Source organism: Staurois parvus, unplaced genomic scaffold (assembly GCF_062004578.1).
Source record: "Staurois parvus isolate SC_StPar_1 unplaced genomic scaffold, SC_StPar_1.0 ptg001090l, whole genome shotgun sequence".
In the NCBI taxonomy this organism is placed as follows: domain Eukaryota; kingdom Metazoa; phylum Chordata; class Amphibia; order Anura; family Ranidae; genus Staurois; species Staurois parvus.
This window is the reverse complement of record NW_028318886.1, coordinates 3,944,746-3,962,865: the sequence shown is the minus strand read 5'-3', so window position 1 is coordinate 3,962,865 and position 18,120 is coordinate 3,944,746. Positions and strand designations below refer to the sequence as shown.

Sequence of the window (18,120 nt, the reverse complement as noted above, 5' to 3'; positions counted from 1 at the left end):
TTATTCATACTCTCCAAACATACACAGGTATGTTTGGCTCATCACTAGTCCCTGAAGGAATTGTGTACTAAAATAGCCCTGCATAATTCATTTAATACGTAAATATTGTACTTTCTCTACATGATTTTGTTTATTTATATATCTACACCCAGGACTTCAAATGTGAGAGGAGAGACGTGGCTTTCTCAAGCTCTAAAATATAGAAAGTAATTCTTATGGATCATTTTATTAGAACAAGCTTCCGTTTTTTGCCTAAAAGCCCCCCAGATGCAAACCTGCACAATTATACATTGCACGCGGATTTTATTATGGTAGGATTTTCCAATTTCCCAGGCCTTGAAATTCATTTTATTGTGTTTTTTGTTATCTCTTATATTACTACTTTGATGGCAAACACATTCCTGATCATTCTCACATATGTGAGTGCTTCTCTGACATCACCCATGTACTTTTTCCTGTCTAACCTTGCCTGCCTGGATATTGTATACACTTCCACTACTTCACCTAAACTCATAAATATCTTTGTAATTGCCAGTAATTCAATAACATTATCAGAATGCATAACACAGTATACGTTTTTTGTTGCATTTACATCTACAGAGTATTTTCTTCTCACAGTTATGTCTTATGATCGATATGTTGCTGTCTGTAGACCTCTGCATTATTCGGTTCTCCTTAATAGGACATTCTGTACAGCAACTTCGGTGAGTGTTTGGATAATTGGTTTTATCGCATGTGTACCTATTGCAGTTACAACATCTCAGAATCGCTACTGTTCATCTAATGCGATTAATCATTTCTTCTGTGATATTGCCACCTTGCTGGAGCTCTCTTGCACCAACACAGACATTACCCAGAATATCATATTTGTAGAAGGAGTTTTGTTTCTAACAACATGTTTTCTGCCCACTATAATCTCTTATGTCTTTATCATCTTAACTATTGTTAAAATAAAGACTTCAGAAGGGAAACCCAAAGCATTTTCAACTTGTACATCCCACCTGACCACTGTGACTTTGTTCTACTCTGTGATTTTTGTACTGTATATGACACCAAGATCAGCTGTCACCCAAAACCAGCGCAAAGTGATGAGTGTCCTCTTTGCCAATGTCATTCCCATGCTGAACCCACTAATATACAGCCTCAGAAATAAAGATGTAAAAAAGGCATGCTGGAACGTAAGGAAACACAAAGTATGTAGGTAGTTGATAAACTGCTTGTAGGTTAATTGGATCCTGTCTAAATTGGCCCTAGTATGTGTAAATAATAGGAACCTTAGATTGTAAGCTCCTTGAGAGCATGGACTGATGTGAATATACAGGTGAAACTCGAAAAATTAGAATATCGTACAAAAGTTCATTTATTTCAGTAATGCAACTTAAAAAGTGAAACTAATATATGAGATAGACTCATTACATGCAAAGCAAGATAGTTCAAGCCGTGATTTGTCATAATTGTGATGAATATGGCTTACAGCTCATGAAAACCCCAAATCCACAATCTCAGAAAATTAGAATATTGTGAAAAGGTGTAATATTCTCGGCTCAAAGTGTCCCACTCTAATCAGCTAATTAAGCCATAACACCTGCAAAGGGTTCCTGAGCCTTTAAATGGTCTCTCAGTCTGGTTCAATAGGAATCACAATCATGGGAAAGACTGCTGACCTGACAGTTGTGCAGAAAACCATCACTGACACCCTCCATAAGGAGGGAAAGCCTCAAAAGGTAATTGCAAAAGAAGTTGGATGTTCCCAAAGTGCTGTATCAAAGCACATTAATAGAAAGTTATGTGGAAGGGAAAAGTGTGGAAGAAAAAGGTGCACAAGCAGCAGGGATGACCGCAGCCTGGAGAGGATTGTCAGGAAAAGGCCAGAGTAGGAACTGACCTAAAAAAATCTTACACTTAACCTTTAAATGGTGAGTTTTATACCCCTTTTTCCTTTCTGGCTCCCTTACCGCCTAACTTTTCCATCCCTCTTCATTTGTATTGTGATGGGGATTGTATTACACTGGGAATTCAAACGCTGTTCTTTATGCCTGCTCGAATGAGCTATCATGGATGTGGCATACTATTGTTACCAGGTGATCCATTGTAAACCTTTAAGATACCTGTTCTATCTCTGTATCACTAGTTTTACTGAAGTAATGACATTACTGATTGTGTACACCCTATGTGTTTCTGCCATTTGAATTGTAAGCTGCAATTGTTTACTGCTGTACTTAGTTAATAAACTTTAACCTGTAAAAAAAAATGCTAGGATTAACGGGAGTCTATTTTCAGCACAAAAGCAGGGCCAGGTTAGTTAAAGAGCCTTAGTAACCCTCATTAGATATATAAAGACTATGGCAACTTTCAAAATCATCAAATCCCACAGTAATTTTTGACTTCAGCATTGGATCCAATTTATTTAGCCAAAATGGCAACATTTTGGTGAAATCTTCATATTTGCCAAAATTTAATGGAAAAGAAAACTTCCAGTTTCCCTTATCCCTAATAAATAATAAAAGTGAAGAGGTGGTTGTTTTCAAGAATATTGCTCCTTCCAGGGAAATTGGGCCGCGACTGCAGCATTGGGAACATGTTATACATTCTACCCTAAAAAACGGGTGGAACATATAACATGTTCCTAACGGTAAACTTATGCTTTAAAGGATAAATTCAACTTTTAACAAAAAAAAAATGGTAAAATTGTACATTTACTATTTTTTGTTTTAGGAGCCTGAAAAGCAGTGCACCAGTGATCAGTAGATCGCTAGAGTCATGCAGGACTACTGCAGCCTGTCAGAGTAATCTGTCTGCACGTACTTCGTATGAGCAGGCAGTTTTACAGTGACAGGAAGAATCAATGAACTAACACAGTGTTCATCAGTGTTCCGCTAATTCATTGAGAACTACAAACCAACAACTGCTAAGGCTGTTGCAACTTGCAGTTTCCCATTCACAAAACTATGTGAATGAATGATGCAGCCGGCCGGGAGGAGCCCCACCATGTTTTTTTTAAATTGTTGAAGCTAGAGGGGGGAGAAGATCCCCCGCTATCTGTCACAAAAAGGGAATGGCGGGTGAGGGGGCTGGTACAATTGTAACATGTTACCCCTGAATATGGGTGTAATATGAACATGTTACAAAAGAATAACTTTAACTTTAAATTCTGACTGAAGACATTTCAGATTAGGTAAAGTAGAGAGAGGTTTTTTTATTTTGTCTGTATCCATATTCTGGAGATTGTCCCTCATTTTCTTTCCCTGTACAAGAAATGATGAGTGTGGTATCGCCAGGATACAAAGGTCCAAAAGTTCTAACCCTTCCTCATCCCCTCCTGCAAGCACCTTTCAATTCCTCAATATTCATGTCTCAATGTGGTGTGTCTCAATGTGCCTGTACTCCTGTGATCAGACAGCTGCTGACACACTCCCCAACCAGCCTTGCCTTCTGTTTGTTAGCTACAGGATGCTCTGATCTCTGAGGTCATGCTTCCCACCCAGCCCCACCTTCTGTTCTTTAATATAACAGATGTATCTGAAAGTGAATCTCAACTATTTTCTACAATTTCCAAAACACAATTTCTTGCAAACATGGCATCCATGACACCAAGTCATTCCCCCAGTGTTAGTGTTTTGATTGCCTTCCTTGCTGCCAGATCCTTATGCCTGTTTATCCTGCTCCTGAGTAAAGGTGGTGATCAGTGACTTATAGCGGGACTGCGGCTGGCATTCTGACACTGGGCCAGTGACACCAATATAGTGATCAGTGCTAAAAACTGCACAAAGCAGGACAGTACAGATATCCCCCAAATTACCCATTTTTGGAAAGAAGACAATCTGAGGTATTTAGTAAGAGGCATGTATTGTTTTCCTAGATGCCCAGTACCCAGTGTATCTAGAGAGGGAGCCTCCTGTCTTATCTTCTGAGAGCTGCACCCATCCATCCCTAAAGGGGAACTCTGGACACCCCTGGAGCATCAGTACCTTAATCCCTGGACCATAACCATCCTGAGAGGGGGCTTGTTCCATCCGCTGGCCCAGATGGCTACCTGATGACACCAGGATATTATATATATTGCACATTAATAGTGCACGTCCAGTGAGTGCGCATTGGGGTGGACTGACAACTCATGGGGCCCCCGGGCAATAGGGGATCATGGGGCCCCTGTGTCCTTGCCCAAACTCAAAAAAGCCTATGAAAAAGGTACCGGGGGCATCTCATGGGGCCCCCTACTGACCCCGGGCCCTCCGGCAGTGCCAGAGTTTCCAAATGGTCAGTCCACCCCTGGATGAGATGTAATGTATTGCGGACTGGATGGTGCTGTTGTTTTATAATGAGCCTTTGCCTTACTCATCTTCTGTGAGTAAAATACTTACCATTTTTATGAAAATAAAATCATATTTTAAGGATAATGCACTAGGCCAGTGCACCCTCTTTTTTTTTTGGTTACTTTTTCCTGCTGACCCCTGCACTGTATACAGTGAGGAACAGAAGTATTTGAACACCCTGCGATTTTGCAAGTTCTTCCACTTAGAAATCATGGAGGGGTCTGAAATTCACATTGTATGTGCATTCCCACTCTGAGAGACAGAATTGAAAAAAAATTCAGGAAATCACATTGTATGATTTTTAAAGAATGTATTTCTCTTGCACTGCTGAACATAAGTATTTGAACACCTAAGAAACAGCAAGAATTCTGGTTCTCAAAGACCTGTTACTGTGCCTACTGTGCCTACCTGTTACTGTGTAAAAAGTCCACCTCTACTCCACTCATTAATCTAACTTAGTAGCACCTGTCTGAGCTCTTTAAAGACACCTGTCCACCCCACAGTCAGTCAGACGCCAACTACTACCATGGGCAAGACCACAGAGCTGTCAAAAGACACCAGAGACAAAATTGTGGACCTCCACAAGGCTGGAAAGGGCTACGGGGCAATTGCCAAGCAGCTTGGTGAAAATAGATCAACTGTTGGAGCAATTGTTAGAAAATGGAAGAGGCTAAAGACGACTGTCAGTCTCCCTCGGACTGGGGCTCCATGCAAGATTGTTTACCTGCAAATAACAACAAAGGACCAGAAGAGAACTAGGGAAATGAGGAAATAGAATTTTTTTTCCCCTAAAACTTGCTTAGCTTATGTATATATTGCTGACCATCAGATTTACAGTGCTATATATGTTTTTTTACATAACTCGGACAACCCCTTTAAGGTTTTTTTGGCATTTTAAATCTTAAATGCACTTATGTGAATTAATTAATAGTAATTTGGACTTTAAATTTGGTTAAAAACCCATAATATAAAAAAAATGCCAAAAATTAAAAAAATTTGATAAATTTGAAGATAATTTTGCATTTTGTGGCAAATCGTGACGTCTAGGAGTTTTTTCAATATTTTATTTGTTTTCAGCACACCAAAATACATGGAAATTAGATGGAAATAATCAAACAGCTTTTTAGTCGCAGACCTGTGTTATTCTTAGGTCCACTTTTTGAACGAAAAGTCATTTGCAAATTGACCCATATGTGGCCGACCTATGTTTCATATTACGTTAGGCTGAGCAACAAAATCCTAACTAGTTGTATTACACAGCATTTTTGCCACCTACAAAAACATTTATCCCTTGTACTCAGCAGAAAGATCAGTGTCAAATTATGTTTTCTAAACATTTAATGCCAAATGTGTTTGCCGTAAAATTCTTTTGCTACACTTTAAATAGACTATAGACTAAAATACATAAATAAATGTACTAATTTTAGTAATCAACAATGCTTTCTTGACAAAGACAAAGTACAAACATTTTCAGACAGAGATGAGGCACACCCAACTCAAGAAATTTACACAAATAGAAAAAACAGAGCGCCAAATTGTTATACAATCCATACAACCTTTAATCTGGACCAAGGGGTCATAAGTGATAGAAAAACCAGAGCCAGCACATTTCAGGGGCTGAACCTTCCCTCCCCCACCCCTTCATTGGGCTTGAGATTGGTTACTAAAATTCCTGATATGGATTTATCAAAACAATATCTTGATATTCATTTAAAAAGAAAGGAAAAAAATTCAATGCAATCAGATCGAAGTCACAAAAAATATCACCTGGATACTCTTTTTCTCTGCCTTTCCACCTGATCCTGCTTTTTCTTCCTCTCTTCTGCTTGCTAATATTGTTGTATATAGTTAGTTTTCTACTCAGCACAGTTGTTAGACACGTTTGGTGACATGGCTTGCTATATGTATGTTAAGTGTGTTGTATGTTCACAATATTCTTATTATTATTATACAGGATTTATATAGCACCAACAGTTTGCTCAGCGCTTTACAACATAACAGGAGACAATACAGCAACAATACAGTTCAATACAAGAGGGTTAAGAGGGCCCTGCTCCTTGGAGCTTACAATCTAAGAGGGAGGGGCTAGTGGTACAAAAGGTAATAACTGTGGGGGATCGACTGGTAGGAGGAATAGAAGATTCCAATGTTAGCTGAGGGCAGGACAGGCTTCCCTGAAGAGATAGGTTTTCAAGGATCACCTAAAAGTGAGCAGAGTAGGCGATAGTCTGATAAATTGGGGTAGAGAATTCCAGAGGATGGGGGAAGCTCTGGAGAAGTCCTGGAGACGAGCATGGGAGGAGGAGACAAGGGAGCTAAAGAGCAGGAGGTCATGCGAGGAGTGGAGAGTACGGTTTGGGTTATATTTGGAGACAAGATTGGTGATGTAATTTTGGGCAGAGTTATAAATGGCTTTATATGTTATTGGTAATGTTTTGAATTGTAACCGTTGGGCAATGGGAAGCCAGTGGAGGGATTGGCAGAGAGGGATGGCAGATACAGAACGGTTAGTAAGGTGGATGAGTCTGGCAGCAGCATTCATGATAGACTGAAGAGGGGGATAGCCTGCAATGAGGTAGGCCAGTGAGGAGGGAGTTACAATAGTCAAGGTCGAGATATAACAAGGGAGTGAATAAGTTGCTTAGTGGTTTCCGAGGTTAAGAACGGGCGGATCTTGGAGATGTTGCGGAGGTGAAGTCTACAAGATTTGGACAGCGATTGGATTTGGGACTGAAAGGACAGATGGGAGTCTAGGATTACACCTAGTACCCTGGTATGAGGGGAGGGACTGATGATTGTGTTATTGATCGTGATGGAGAAGTCAGGGGAGGGGGCACGGTGCTGGAGGGAATACTAGGAACTCAGTTTTGGAAAGATTGAGTTTGAGGAAGTGGAGAGACATCCATGCCGATATGTCGCTTATATAACCTGTTTTGTTTTAACTTTAAAGTGGTAGTTTGGGTTCTTTGTGTAGTCACATATCTGGTAACACTAGGTAAAAGATTGCCAATGTTGGTATCCTGACAGTGGCACACTATAGACATTTTTGGGGCACAGGCAAAGGTCCATCATGCCTATGCTGAGTCAACTCAATAGCTCTGCAATCAGCAAAGCGGAATACATAATTGTAATACTCAAATCCTACCACTAGATGGTACAAATGTACCAAAAATCTCAATGCTTACAACTATATATTGCTAAGGCCAGAAAAAAGAGAACTTCTTACAAAGGATATTTCAGCAATTATAGGAAGTTAACAAAACAGGTATAATCTGTAAATGAAATAAAAAAAAGTGTTTATTTTTTTTAATATCACAAGTGTAATAAAAGCGCCACACCCTTAATACTTTAAAGCAGCAATTCCACCTCAAAGAAACCAAATAAATTTCTTAGTGCTATAACTTAAATAAAGGAATGCGCTAAAACCACAAACTATTCCTAATTTAGTGTAGAAACATTAGTGCAAAAGATATATATCTATTCTCAATTAATATAAAAAAATATCAAAATTATGTGCAAAACTATTTTTTAGTGCATAAGTAATTTAAATAATTAAATCAGTGAATATAAAAATTGTCCAATTTTGAATTTCTTCAAATGTCCAAACAAATCCTTTTCAAATTCAACTGCTCTCAAAGAAATTGTGCCAAAATCCACCACCAAAGTAAAGTTGGGTAACTCACCAGAGCTCCATGCTGATCAATCTCTAGATCAGCAAAAAACGCTTTTTGCTCTGGGAGCAGATGCAATAAATCAACTTCTCAGGTGTGATGATCAATAGCTACACAATCATCCATAAGGTAGGTATCCACCACTCAATATAATGGTTCCAGGAGCATTATATCACTCTCTCTTTTTATATCTCTCCACCGAGGTCATGTTTGGAAATGAAAGAGAAAATCATGGTGCAGCCAGTTTTTTTTATAAAAGTATCCAACAATTTAATAAAGATTTACACTCACAAAAAGGGTGTCTTCACCGACACCAGTATAACAGCATAAAACAGCAAATGGTATAACAGTCTCCTGTTCCCCGCACACTCCCTACAGCGCTCGCGACTCAATCCTCTCCACAGACGTCGGCATCCAGCAAGCCCTACTAGTTTCGTCATAAATGACGTCTTCAAGGGGCGGTCTCCCCTTGAAGACGTCATTCATGACGAAACTAGTAGGGCTTGGCTTGCTGGATGCCGACGTCTGTGGAGAGGATTGAGTCACGAGCGCTGTAGGGAGTGTGCGGGGATCTAGAAATTGATCAGCATGGAGCTCTGGTGAGTTACCCAACTTTACTTTGGTGGTGGATTTTGGCACAATTTCTTTGAGAGCACTTGAATTTGAAAAGGATTTGTTTGGACATTTGAAGAAATTCAAAATTGGACAATTTTTATATTCACTGATTTAATTATTTAAAATACTTATGCAGTAAAAAATAGTTTTGCACATAATTTTGATATTTTTTTATATTAATTGAGAATAGATATATATATCTTTTGCACTAATGTTTCTACACTAAATTAGGAATAGTTTGTGGTTTTAGCGCATTCCTTTATTTAAGTTTATTTTTTTTAATTTGTGTTTTTATTTGGCATCTACATGACTATGCCTCAGCAAGAACATAAGAGTATCTTTCATGAAAAATGTTGATGGACCTCACGAGACTTTAGAGATGATCTCAACATGTGGGCAATATTATTATTATTATACAGCTCAGCGCTTTACATTACAAAGGGGGACAGAACATGTGACAGAACAATACCAATACAATGCAAAACATGAGGGGATTGAGGGCCCTGCTCTTTCGAGCTTACAATCTAGGAGAATGCAGTTTTTGTAATTGCCATAAAACCTTTTTTCTCTAAGTATATGAGGGACAATGGAATAGAAATTCTTGGACGTATGGGTTTTATGCCTTCAGGAGATGGACATTGAAAAACAGAAAATAAGTGATTGAAAGTCATCCTTCTATACCAATGCTCCTAACAGTCATGCCTCTTGCTTGTGAACAAGGAGTATACAGGGCCAATAAAACACAAGGAGGCCACGTAAGACCTATGCCCTTCTAAGGACTCCAAGAAAAATATTTTACAGTAAGCACAAAAATCTTATATTCTTTATTGTCCACTGAAGCACACAGGAATGGAGAAATTCTTGAACAAATGGACATCCAAAAGCAATCCAACTGAGAGGAGGGCAACTGCCAATACAATAAAACAGTCCTTCTAGAAGAATGAACTAATGTCTGAAAAAGGCTACTTGAAAAAAGGGGAAACAATAAGGATTGTATGTTTAACCCCTTTGCGACATGATAACACATATATGCAGCATCCAGAAAGCGGGCATTAAATTTGGGTACCGCATGTATGTGTTCCTGCGCTCTCCCAGCACAGAGACAAGGCTCGCAATGAGAGCAGGTCTCCTACTAATGTTCCCAATCACCTGATCACTGTGATAGCCTCTAATTGGCTATCATAGTGATTAGACGCTGAGCAGCCTACCCCTGTTTTCTTTCCTCCTGTGAATGGAAAGAAAGATACATTGTAAATGGTAAAAAACAAAAATATGCGTTAAAAAAAAAAAGCAAGAAAAAAATAGCTAGATCAATGTTTGATCTAGACAGTGTTAGGGTCAAGGTAAGGGTCAAGGGTCAGGGTTATAGGTCAGTGTATTTTAAGTAAGATTTTTTCTTAATTGCATTTTTTTAAATTAATGTCAGTGTTTTAGGTAGGGGAAAAAAAGCAAAATGCGCACCATTGTTTTTTGGTACTGCTGTAATCATCAGGAGCGGGAAAATTTATTTTGGGTTGTAAGTTATAAGTGACAGTGGCAAGACATTTACAGCTAAATTTAAACAAAAAAGTTTTGTTTTTATTTTGTTTCTATTTTATAATAAAAAAAAAAATCAGGAGATATCCATTACCATTTACTACAGTAAGAAAGCCCATTTTTTCCTGAAAAAAAAAAAAGGTATAATCCACCTGGATACACAAAGTAGTTTTGATGAAATAAACCAAAAATGTGTAGTGCGCTAACTCCTCATCCAGACATATAAATGAAATAAAAATAATCCTCCAGTAATCCCATGCAAGATAAATCCACATTACAAATAAAAGTCCAACTCCCAAATCACAAAATGTCCAAATTAGCGCGTTTAACAATCACTTTACAGAAGACGTGCTTGTGCTCAAGATACTCTCCCTGCTCACCTTTAAGTTTGATCTACAAATTATATTAGGGCAAATGTGTTTTTACAGAAGTGAATTCTTTCATGTGGCGATATTTGGACATTCTGTAATTTTGGAGTTGGACTTTTATTTGTAATGTGGATTTATCTTGCATGGGATTACTGGAGGATTATTTTTATTTCAGTTATATGTCTGGATGAAGAGTTAGCGCACGACACATTTTTGGTTTATATACATTTTTAGTGAAAGTACACTTAGTGAGTGGGTGCAGCAATCTTCCTTTGTTTATTTTCATTCAGAGTATAGCAGAGCACAAGTGTGAGCCTTTTCACATGTTGTGATGATATGTACAGTTTTACCAACACATGTCAATGCTGCAAAATTGGTTCTAGGTGTTAAGGTTTGTTTTGATCCAGATCATGATGAGGTTAACAAGTAAAAAGGCACGATTCCAAAACTATAAAGTAAAATTTTTAAAAAGCCTGTGGGGAAAAAAGTTAGTAATAAAAACTTACCTTACTCCAGTTTCCACCCTGCAGCTCCTAGGCAGTGGTGATCCCTCTAGTTCATACCTCCCAACCGTCCCGGATTATGAGATTTAAAGTCTCAGGGTCCCTCAGATCCAGGCTGCAGTCCCAGAGCCCACTGCTGGAACAAGTTTCAGCACTAGTCTCCACTCATTGGGGTTATCCTCAATGGGTGCTCTCACACACTGCACTCAGCAGGACATTTCAGCTTCTCCCTCCCCTGCAATCTTCTTTGCAGTTGTAGCACCCTCCTAGTTTAGCTAAGGGGAGCTAGATCCTAATGGTTAGACAGGAGATGGTTAGCAGCGCAGGTGTAATAGCCAGAAGGGTCACATTGTGGTCAGGGCTGAGAGACTCTGCTGGCCAGCCCCTCTTGAATTTCCCCCTGCTTTGAGGCTTTCGAAAGAGTGCCTTGGAAACAGACAGTGGATCTGAGAAGTGGCTGGCTTTACTCATGAGGGACCTCAGCCAATCCCCAACAGTATGCTTGGCAAGGACTAGGACTTCCTTAAAAGTGTTGGAGCCTGCTCAGTAGCAGGAGAGAGTCGAGTGGAAGAAGGAGAGGAGTGTGGAGAGGAAGATGTGAGGCTGGAGGAGGAAGGCTGCCAGGAGGCCTAGTGGAGTGTTGCCTGCCTCTGAGCCTGGAGCTGGAAAGGCAGAAAACTCAGAGCTCACTGTCCCCCTGAGTGAGGACCACCTGTATGGCTGGGAAGGAGCAGCCCAGCTAATAGACCTAGTAGCAGCAGCCAACCCAAAGGAGGTACAGGATAGGGTTTAAGTGAGTAAACCTGCACCCTCTGGGCAGATAGGGGAAGGAGCACTCTGGTAGGAGACCAGATTAGTCCCCTACTAGTGACAGTTCACCTCATTTAGGGACAGAAGCAAGATCCCCTGCTCTGGAGGAGTTTGGCTAGGGTCCCGGGTGGTTCAACAAAGAGATGCTGGCTAGCTCTCCAGCAGAGACTGTGTTGCAGAAGAGAAGCTTATGAATAGTTCCAGGAAGTTTGTCCTCAGTTATCGGTTCCCTTGGGCATCCTATACCTCCTTACCCTATCCCATTTCAAATCCCCTCAATAAGTAACAAAACCAAAGCTCAACTGACTGATTTTCTGACTCTGGATGCAAGCGTGTGTGGAGAATGTGGATTACCTGGCTGTGCAGGACTACATAGGGACCCAATTCATCAGCAACCCCTAAGGGGGTAGTGCTACACAGTCATTCATTGCTAGGACCGCAAGCGTCCGAGCAACTGATTACACGCTTTAAGGGTGCGCACTGTAGGAGGAAACCACCTCTGTGCAGAGTGGCTCCAGCTCCTGGCTACAAGTTGCTCCCTTACAGTAAGGTAAGAGAGGGCCAGAACAAGGGGTAAACTGGTTCCCCGGATACAAAGTTCACATGTGAGGAAGGGGGGTGCCGCAAGGTAGCGCTCTCCTGCCCCAAACCCACTGTCTAGAGCACATTGGGATGTGAAAGTGCTACAGTCTTTCAGGCTCCATGCACATTGGTTTAAAAATCGCTGCTTCTACATGAGTTTTGTGTTTTGCCTGTAGAAGCAGCTCAGTGCTATCCTATGTGTCCATGGACAATTAGAGGCATATTTACGCTCAACATTTAGAGGCAGGAAAATAAACCATTCCGATTGGCATGTTTGATTGGAGTTTTGTAACGAAAAAAAAATTAAAATTCTCCTAAACTGTGTACAAAAACGCTCTATATCAGCATTTTCTTCTGCCAAGGAAACTGGCTTTTTTTTTGTGCATGGAGTTTTAGAAGCACAGGATCAGAAAAGTTCACCAAGTGAGCTTCGCTGAAAGCAACACATTCCTCCAGCATCCCATCCTACAGCCAGCCCACTGACTGCTGCTTTCCTAGGTACTGTGCTGTAGATCCGGTTCCCAGCTGTGGTATGCTGCAGGAAGAGGATGAACAACTAGATGTGTGGTCGGCAGTGTCACTCCCCTCTCTGCTCTCTGGAGACACATTGCTCAGCTTTGGTTGTGAGCAGGGGCGGACTGCCCATTTGGAACCTCGGCACTGCCCGAGGGCCCGGGGTCAGTAGGAGGCCCCATGAGATGCCCCTGGTACCTTTTTCATAGGCTTTTTTGAGTTTGGGCAAGGACATAGGGGCCCCATGATCTCCTATTGCCTGGGGGCCCCATGAGTTGTCAGTCCGCCCCTGGTTGTGAGTGAGATCATGGAGCAAGCTAGGTGCATCCCATACGCTGATAATCATCCATACCAAAACACCTCAGCCCCTGCAGTTGCCTCCCTCTCCCCATCCTGCCCATAAAAAAAATACTTCTCCTAGGCTCCCTCACCCTCCACTGACATCCCTCTTTGACCACCTTGCCCCCTCACTGATAAACATCCTGGCCACTTTGCCACCATACTGACAGCACATTGTTTTCTGTATTCTTCTCCACCAACCCAAAATGAGCAGAATTGTTCCAAGATTTCATTAAAATTCCAACATCTGATTCAGGCTCAATCCTGGAGCCCAGTGCAGGAAGGAGTTCTGGCACTGGGCTCCACTGATCTCCCTGCTCTGATCCAGATCTGATTCCTCTGCAGTGCAATCTGTTCTCCTCCTCCTGTGTCTGCACCCAGCGCCCCACAATGCTCTAATTTCCACCCCCCTGTGTGCCAGCCCCACTGCTCTGATCCCCCTGTGTGCCAGCCCCACTGCTCCAATCCCTCTTTGTGCCAGCCCCACTGCTCTGATCCCCCTGTGTGCCAGCCCCACTGCTCCAATCCCTCTTTGTGCCAGCCCCACTGCTCTGATCCCCCTGTGTGACAGCCCCACTGCTCCAATCCCACTTTGTGCCAGCCCCACTGCTCCGACCCAGTGCCCCACAATGCTCTAATTTCCATCCCCCTGTGTGCCAGCCCCACTGCTCCGACCCCCTGTGTGCCCATTAACACAGCATTGACAGCTCTCCTCCTCTCCCTCCCACAAGCTGCTGTAGGGTACAGGAGGATTGGGTTCAGGATGGAGAGAGGAGGGACCGGTAAATATGTGATATTAACAAGCCCCTTCCTTTCCTGAATGAACACAATTGCTACAGATCACTCCTGTGTTTGTTCATAGCTGAAGCATAGTATACTGTGTTTACTATGCATCAGTTTGTGAATGAACAGGAGACTCTGTACAGAGCGCGTTTTCTTTTCCATTTACTATTATGTGCAGCTGCGGTTGTAGAGAAAGGGATTAAGTAATCTGTCCTCAGTCCCTTTCTCTGTCTCAAAAGTGGGACATCAGGTGTTTTTTTAGACCCCTGATATTTTGCCAAAGTCCAACAGTAGGGCTGTTCAGAATGTAAAAAAAAAAAATTCTAAAAAACTGTAAAACAAAACAAACAAAAAAAAAATAGATAATTAAAGGTTTGTTCAAACTTTTGTCTCTGAAGAGCAATCAGCATTCGGATTGCTCTTCAGAGATCATTTGACAGACGATAAGGAGATGTTGTATCGCCTTCTCACCACCTGCTTTAACTGCTTCAACCCTGCACTAACATTTTGCAACCATGTGCATTGCACACAGTTGTGGAGGGCTTGCAGAGCAGTGCCATTCACGTTCAACAGAGGGTATAATTCATGCCGCAGCTGTGATACAAAGCATTGCAGCTGCACCACCAGGGGCTGCCTTTGTAGCTGGAGTGGTAGCGGTAGAGGCACCCAGGGGATGCCAGACTGTCCCCTGTCGGCCATCATAATTTAACCACACCCACGTTTAAACCACATCTACTTTTTGTCGGTCACTCTCCCCTTAAGAGTCCCTCACTTTCAACTTCAAAAGCTGAGAGATATGCTAGACTACTCGTATAGCTGAAGGTTCATCTCCTGAGACATGGACTACTCCGCATTCTCCAGGATCTCACCAGGAAGGATGGTAATATCACTCCAGCAGTACAAAAGCTAGGGTTAGGTAAGTATCTTTACTAACCTTTTGCTCCCACAGGGATATTAAAAGTAAAACTACAGCTAAAGTCTGTTTTATTGCCCAGTCACCCAGCAATGTATACTTGTTTGCACCCCTACAGTATTCAGCAGCTGAAAAAAAAAACAGAAATTGCAGGCATGGAGGAGCATGGACCCATTATTTTCCAGCGCTGGTGCTTGGTGATTGGCCCAGTTCTGTCACATTAGCATGAGGAGACAAGGCTTTGATGGTACAGAGCTAAATTCTCACAGAATAATGACATATAAGTGCCAACATAGTGTCAAACAAAGTGACAAAGTGCACATAGATACTGTATACATATAACTCATGACAAAGTGGTCACAGGTGCATGAAAGTGAAAAAGTCCTTCCATTAAAGAATAGACGTGAGGCTCATAATCCAGGTGGTCATTCAGAATTCTTCTGGTGTGAAACAAATGATAAAAATATGCACTCACCAGATGCGCAATAGTGCAGTGCATAAAATAATATATATCTCATGAAGTCAGCTGGATCGTCATGAAAGCGTCAATTCCAAGGTAAGGATTCGCTCCTGGAACATCACTGGCACCTCACACCTCTCATCTGAATGGATATTCTGTAGGTGGTGGGCTGTACAGAGCTCTCTCACATCAGCCAGTGTGCCCGGTACTGGCACTGCCCCCATGGAAGAGGGGACACATATGGCTTGGGGACCAGGTGGGATCTGAGAAAGGCTGCGGGCTGCTTGACACTCTTTCCCGGGGATGTCCAGAGCTGAGAAGGTGAGTCTTTTTCTCTCGCTGGGAGGGGAGTGGCTGGTGTATGGAGGCGATGGTAGTGGAAAGCTCTCTCAAGTGGGGAGGGGGCAGGGGTGTTGTTGGTCAATGTCAGGCTCTCTCCGGGGCAATTTAGTATTGCCTAGGGCAGCACAAAACCTAAATATGCCACTGCGTGAACTGACACCTAGGCTACTTTCACACTGAGGAAATTTTGAAGCATTTTTGCATTAAAAAAAGCACCTGAAAATATCTATGTATGTTTCCACACTGAGGCGTTACGCTTGCAATGCGGTGTAAAAACGCCTGCTTGCAGCATCTTTGGGGTATGTTTGGTGAGCTTAAAAAAACTCCCCAAAATGCCTCTTCCCATTGAAATCAATGGAAAACACCTGAAAAATGACTTTGAGAAGCGTTTTTGGTGCAGTTTTAAAGTCCTTACAAAAAAAAAAAAAGCTCAGAAAGCACGGCAAAAGCGGGGTAAAAACACCTATGTATTTTTGTGGTGGATCAGTGTGAAAGTAGCCTTAATGTGTCTTTTTTATTTCCCGGACGCTGGCAGTTACAATTATCAGCAATAGTTTTCTCATTCCTAGAGATCAAATCCCTTCAATATAGAAGCTAGTAACTGACATTATTTTTACCTGTAATATTTTGACAAAATGCAAGTCTTTTCAGTAAATTCCCTCATGGACTAAACCCTGTGAGAATTTTGTTCTTATATAATCCTCCAGCACTGAGAGCAGTAGATCACATCAACATTTCATACCGCCAGGAAAAGGATGTTGAACAAACACTCAGCAGACCGATGTTTCCAATTATTACATTTATCAGCATTCTACCTGCTTGCAGAATTCTGTTTTCTTTCTATCGACTATAGATGTAGCTGAAAATATCATGTGTCACAGGTGCGACAGAAAATGCTTTTGATAAGCAGATTGACACAGATTTTCAACAAATGGCAGTAAAACACAACTGAACTTGGTTATACTGTAAAGCTGATGTAGAGAACATCTGAGAAAAGGTTTTAGCAAAATAATAATTTGTTTCTTTATACGTTGCTTCGGTAGTAAATAATGGCTAATTAAAGTATGATATAATACAAATGCATGCAAAAAAGAAACCATCATTTTCATTCTACAGCATCAAAATATACAAAACATTTGGACATTAAAACATGAACATACAGTTATATAATTAGGAGCTCACAAAAATTGGTGCCAGAAAATATTAAATTACAACTTAGAAGGTAAGGCAAAACATTTTTTTTTTCACTTTAAATAGAGTAGGGGAGGGTTATAACTTCTGTCAGTGTTTTATTTTTTTTTTGCCGTCTGTGGGGAAATTTCCCTTCACTTCCTGTCCCATAGCCAAAACAGGACGTAAGAGGAAATCACACCAAAGCAAGGGAATCCCCGGTCATCACTGGAATCACCAATGTACCTAATAGAAGATTTCCCCCTTTTTCCCTGTGACAAGTGTTTTTTTAACACTTTTACTCTCTGTAATGGTAAACAGGAGAAATAGAAGTAGTGAATCTCCCTAATGGGGTCCCAGACAGCAATACAATCCTGACAGAGGCTCCCTCTCGGCTATCTCCTATACTAAAAAAGATTTTCTTTTAGTTATACTTTAATTTATCATAAATTAAATTTATACTCAGCTCATTAACCTTCTGTTGTTCCTTCACTATCCTATCGCAGGCTGGGGGCAAGCAGGTTACCTAGATGTCTTTCCTAACCGCAGTAGAGAAATAGCAAATTTTCAGGCTGGCTTTGCTGGCTGCCAAGACTGTGGAAATCCCTGGACTGGATGGACAGAAAGGAAAATCCTTTGGCAGGTACAACAACAATCATATGACTTTTAGCTGTGTAGTTAGCTTTGCTGTTTTATGTGAAAGGTTTGTTATGAACAGATTTATTTTCCTGATTTTTATATAGCTGGAAACATTTTCTGTGATTAAAAAAACAAAAAACATCACATTTTGTGGGCTACTACATATTATATACGGTATATCCTTGACCAACACGTTTAGGTTTTTAGACTTTAGCCATTTTTTTTTTTTTTTGGAATTTAGTATATCTTTAGCCAAAACATTTATGACTTTGCATACATGTACAGCGTATTTACCCAAATGCAAAAGTAGTGCATTTGTGGAAATACACTATACACAGCCATTCACTTGTATTGGCAGCTGTATACAGCATTTGTGGCTGCCTAGATGATTTCACTTGAAGACTTGTAAGCTGATTGATATATGTGTGCAAGAGACCTTAAAGCACATTTGTAAAGGGAGAAATATGTAGTTTGCTATTGTTAGCCTCTTTCTAAAAATGATAATTGTTTGGCAATTGACAATTGTTTCTTACATCAATAATTTGTGATGGTTTACTAAAGGC

The 18,120-nt window shown here is 41.0% G+C and overlaps 1 protein-coding gene across 1 annotated transcript; it reads left to right on the top strand.

The window, feature by feature from the left end:
• The first annotated feature begins 215 nt into the window (after window positions 1-215).
• On the top strand, window positions 216-1,205 carry LOC149440374 (olfactory receptor 5AR1-like). Its single transcript, XM_089658749.1, has one exon. The coding sequence runs from the start codon at window positions 216-218 to the stop codon at window positions 1,203-1,205; it is 990 nt and encodes a 329-aa protein (XP_089514875.1).
• Window positions 1,206-18,120: the final 16,915 nt, after the last annotated feature.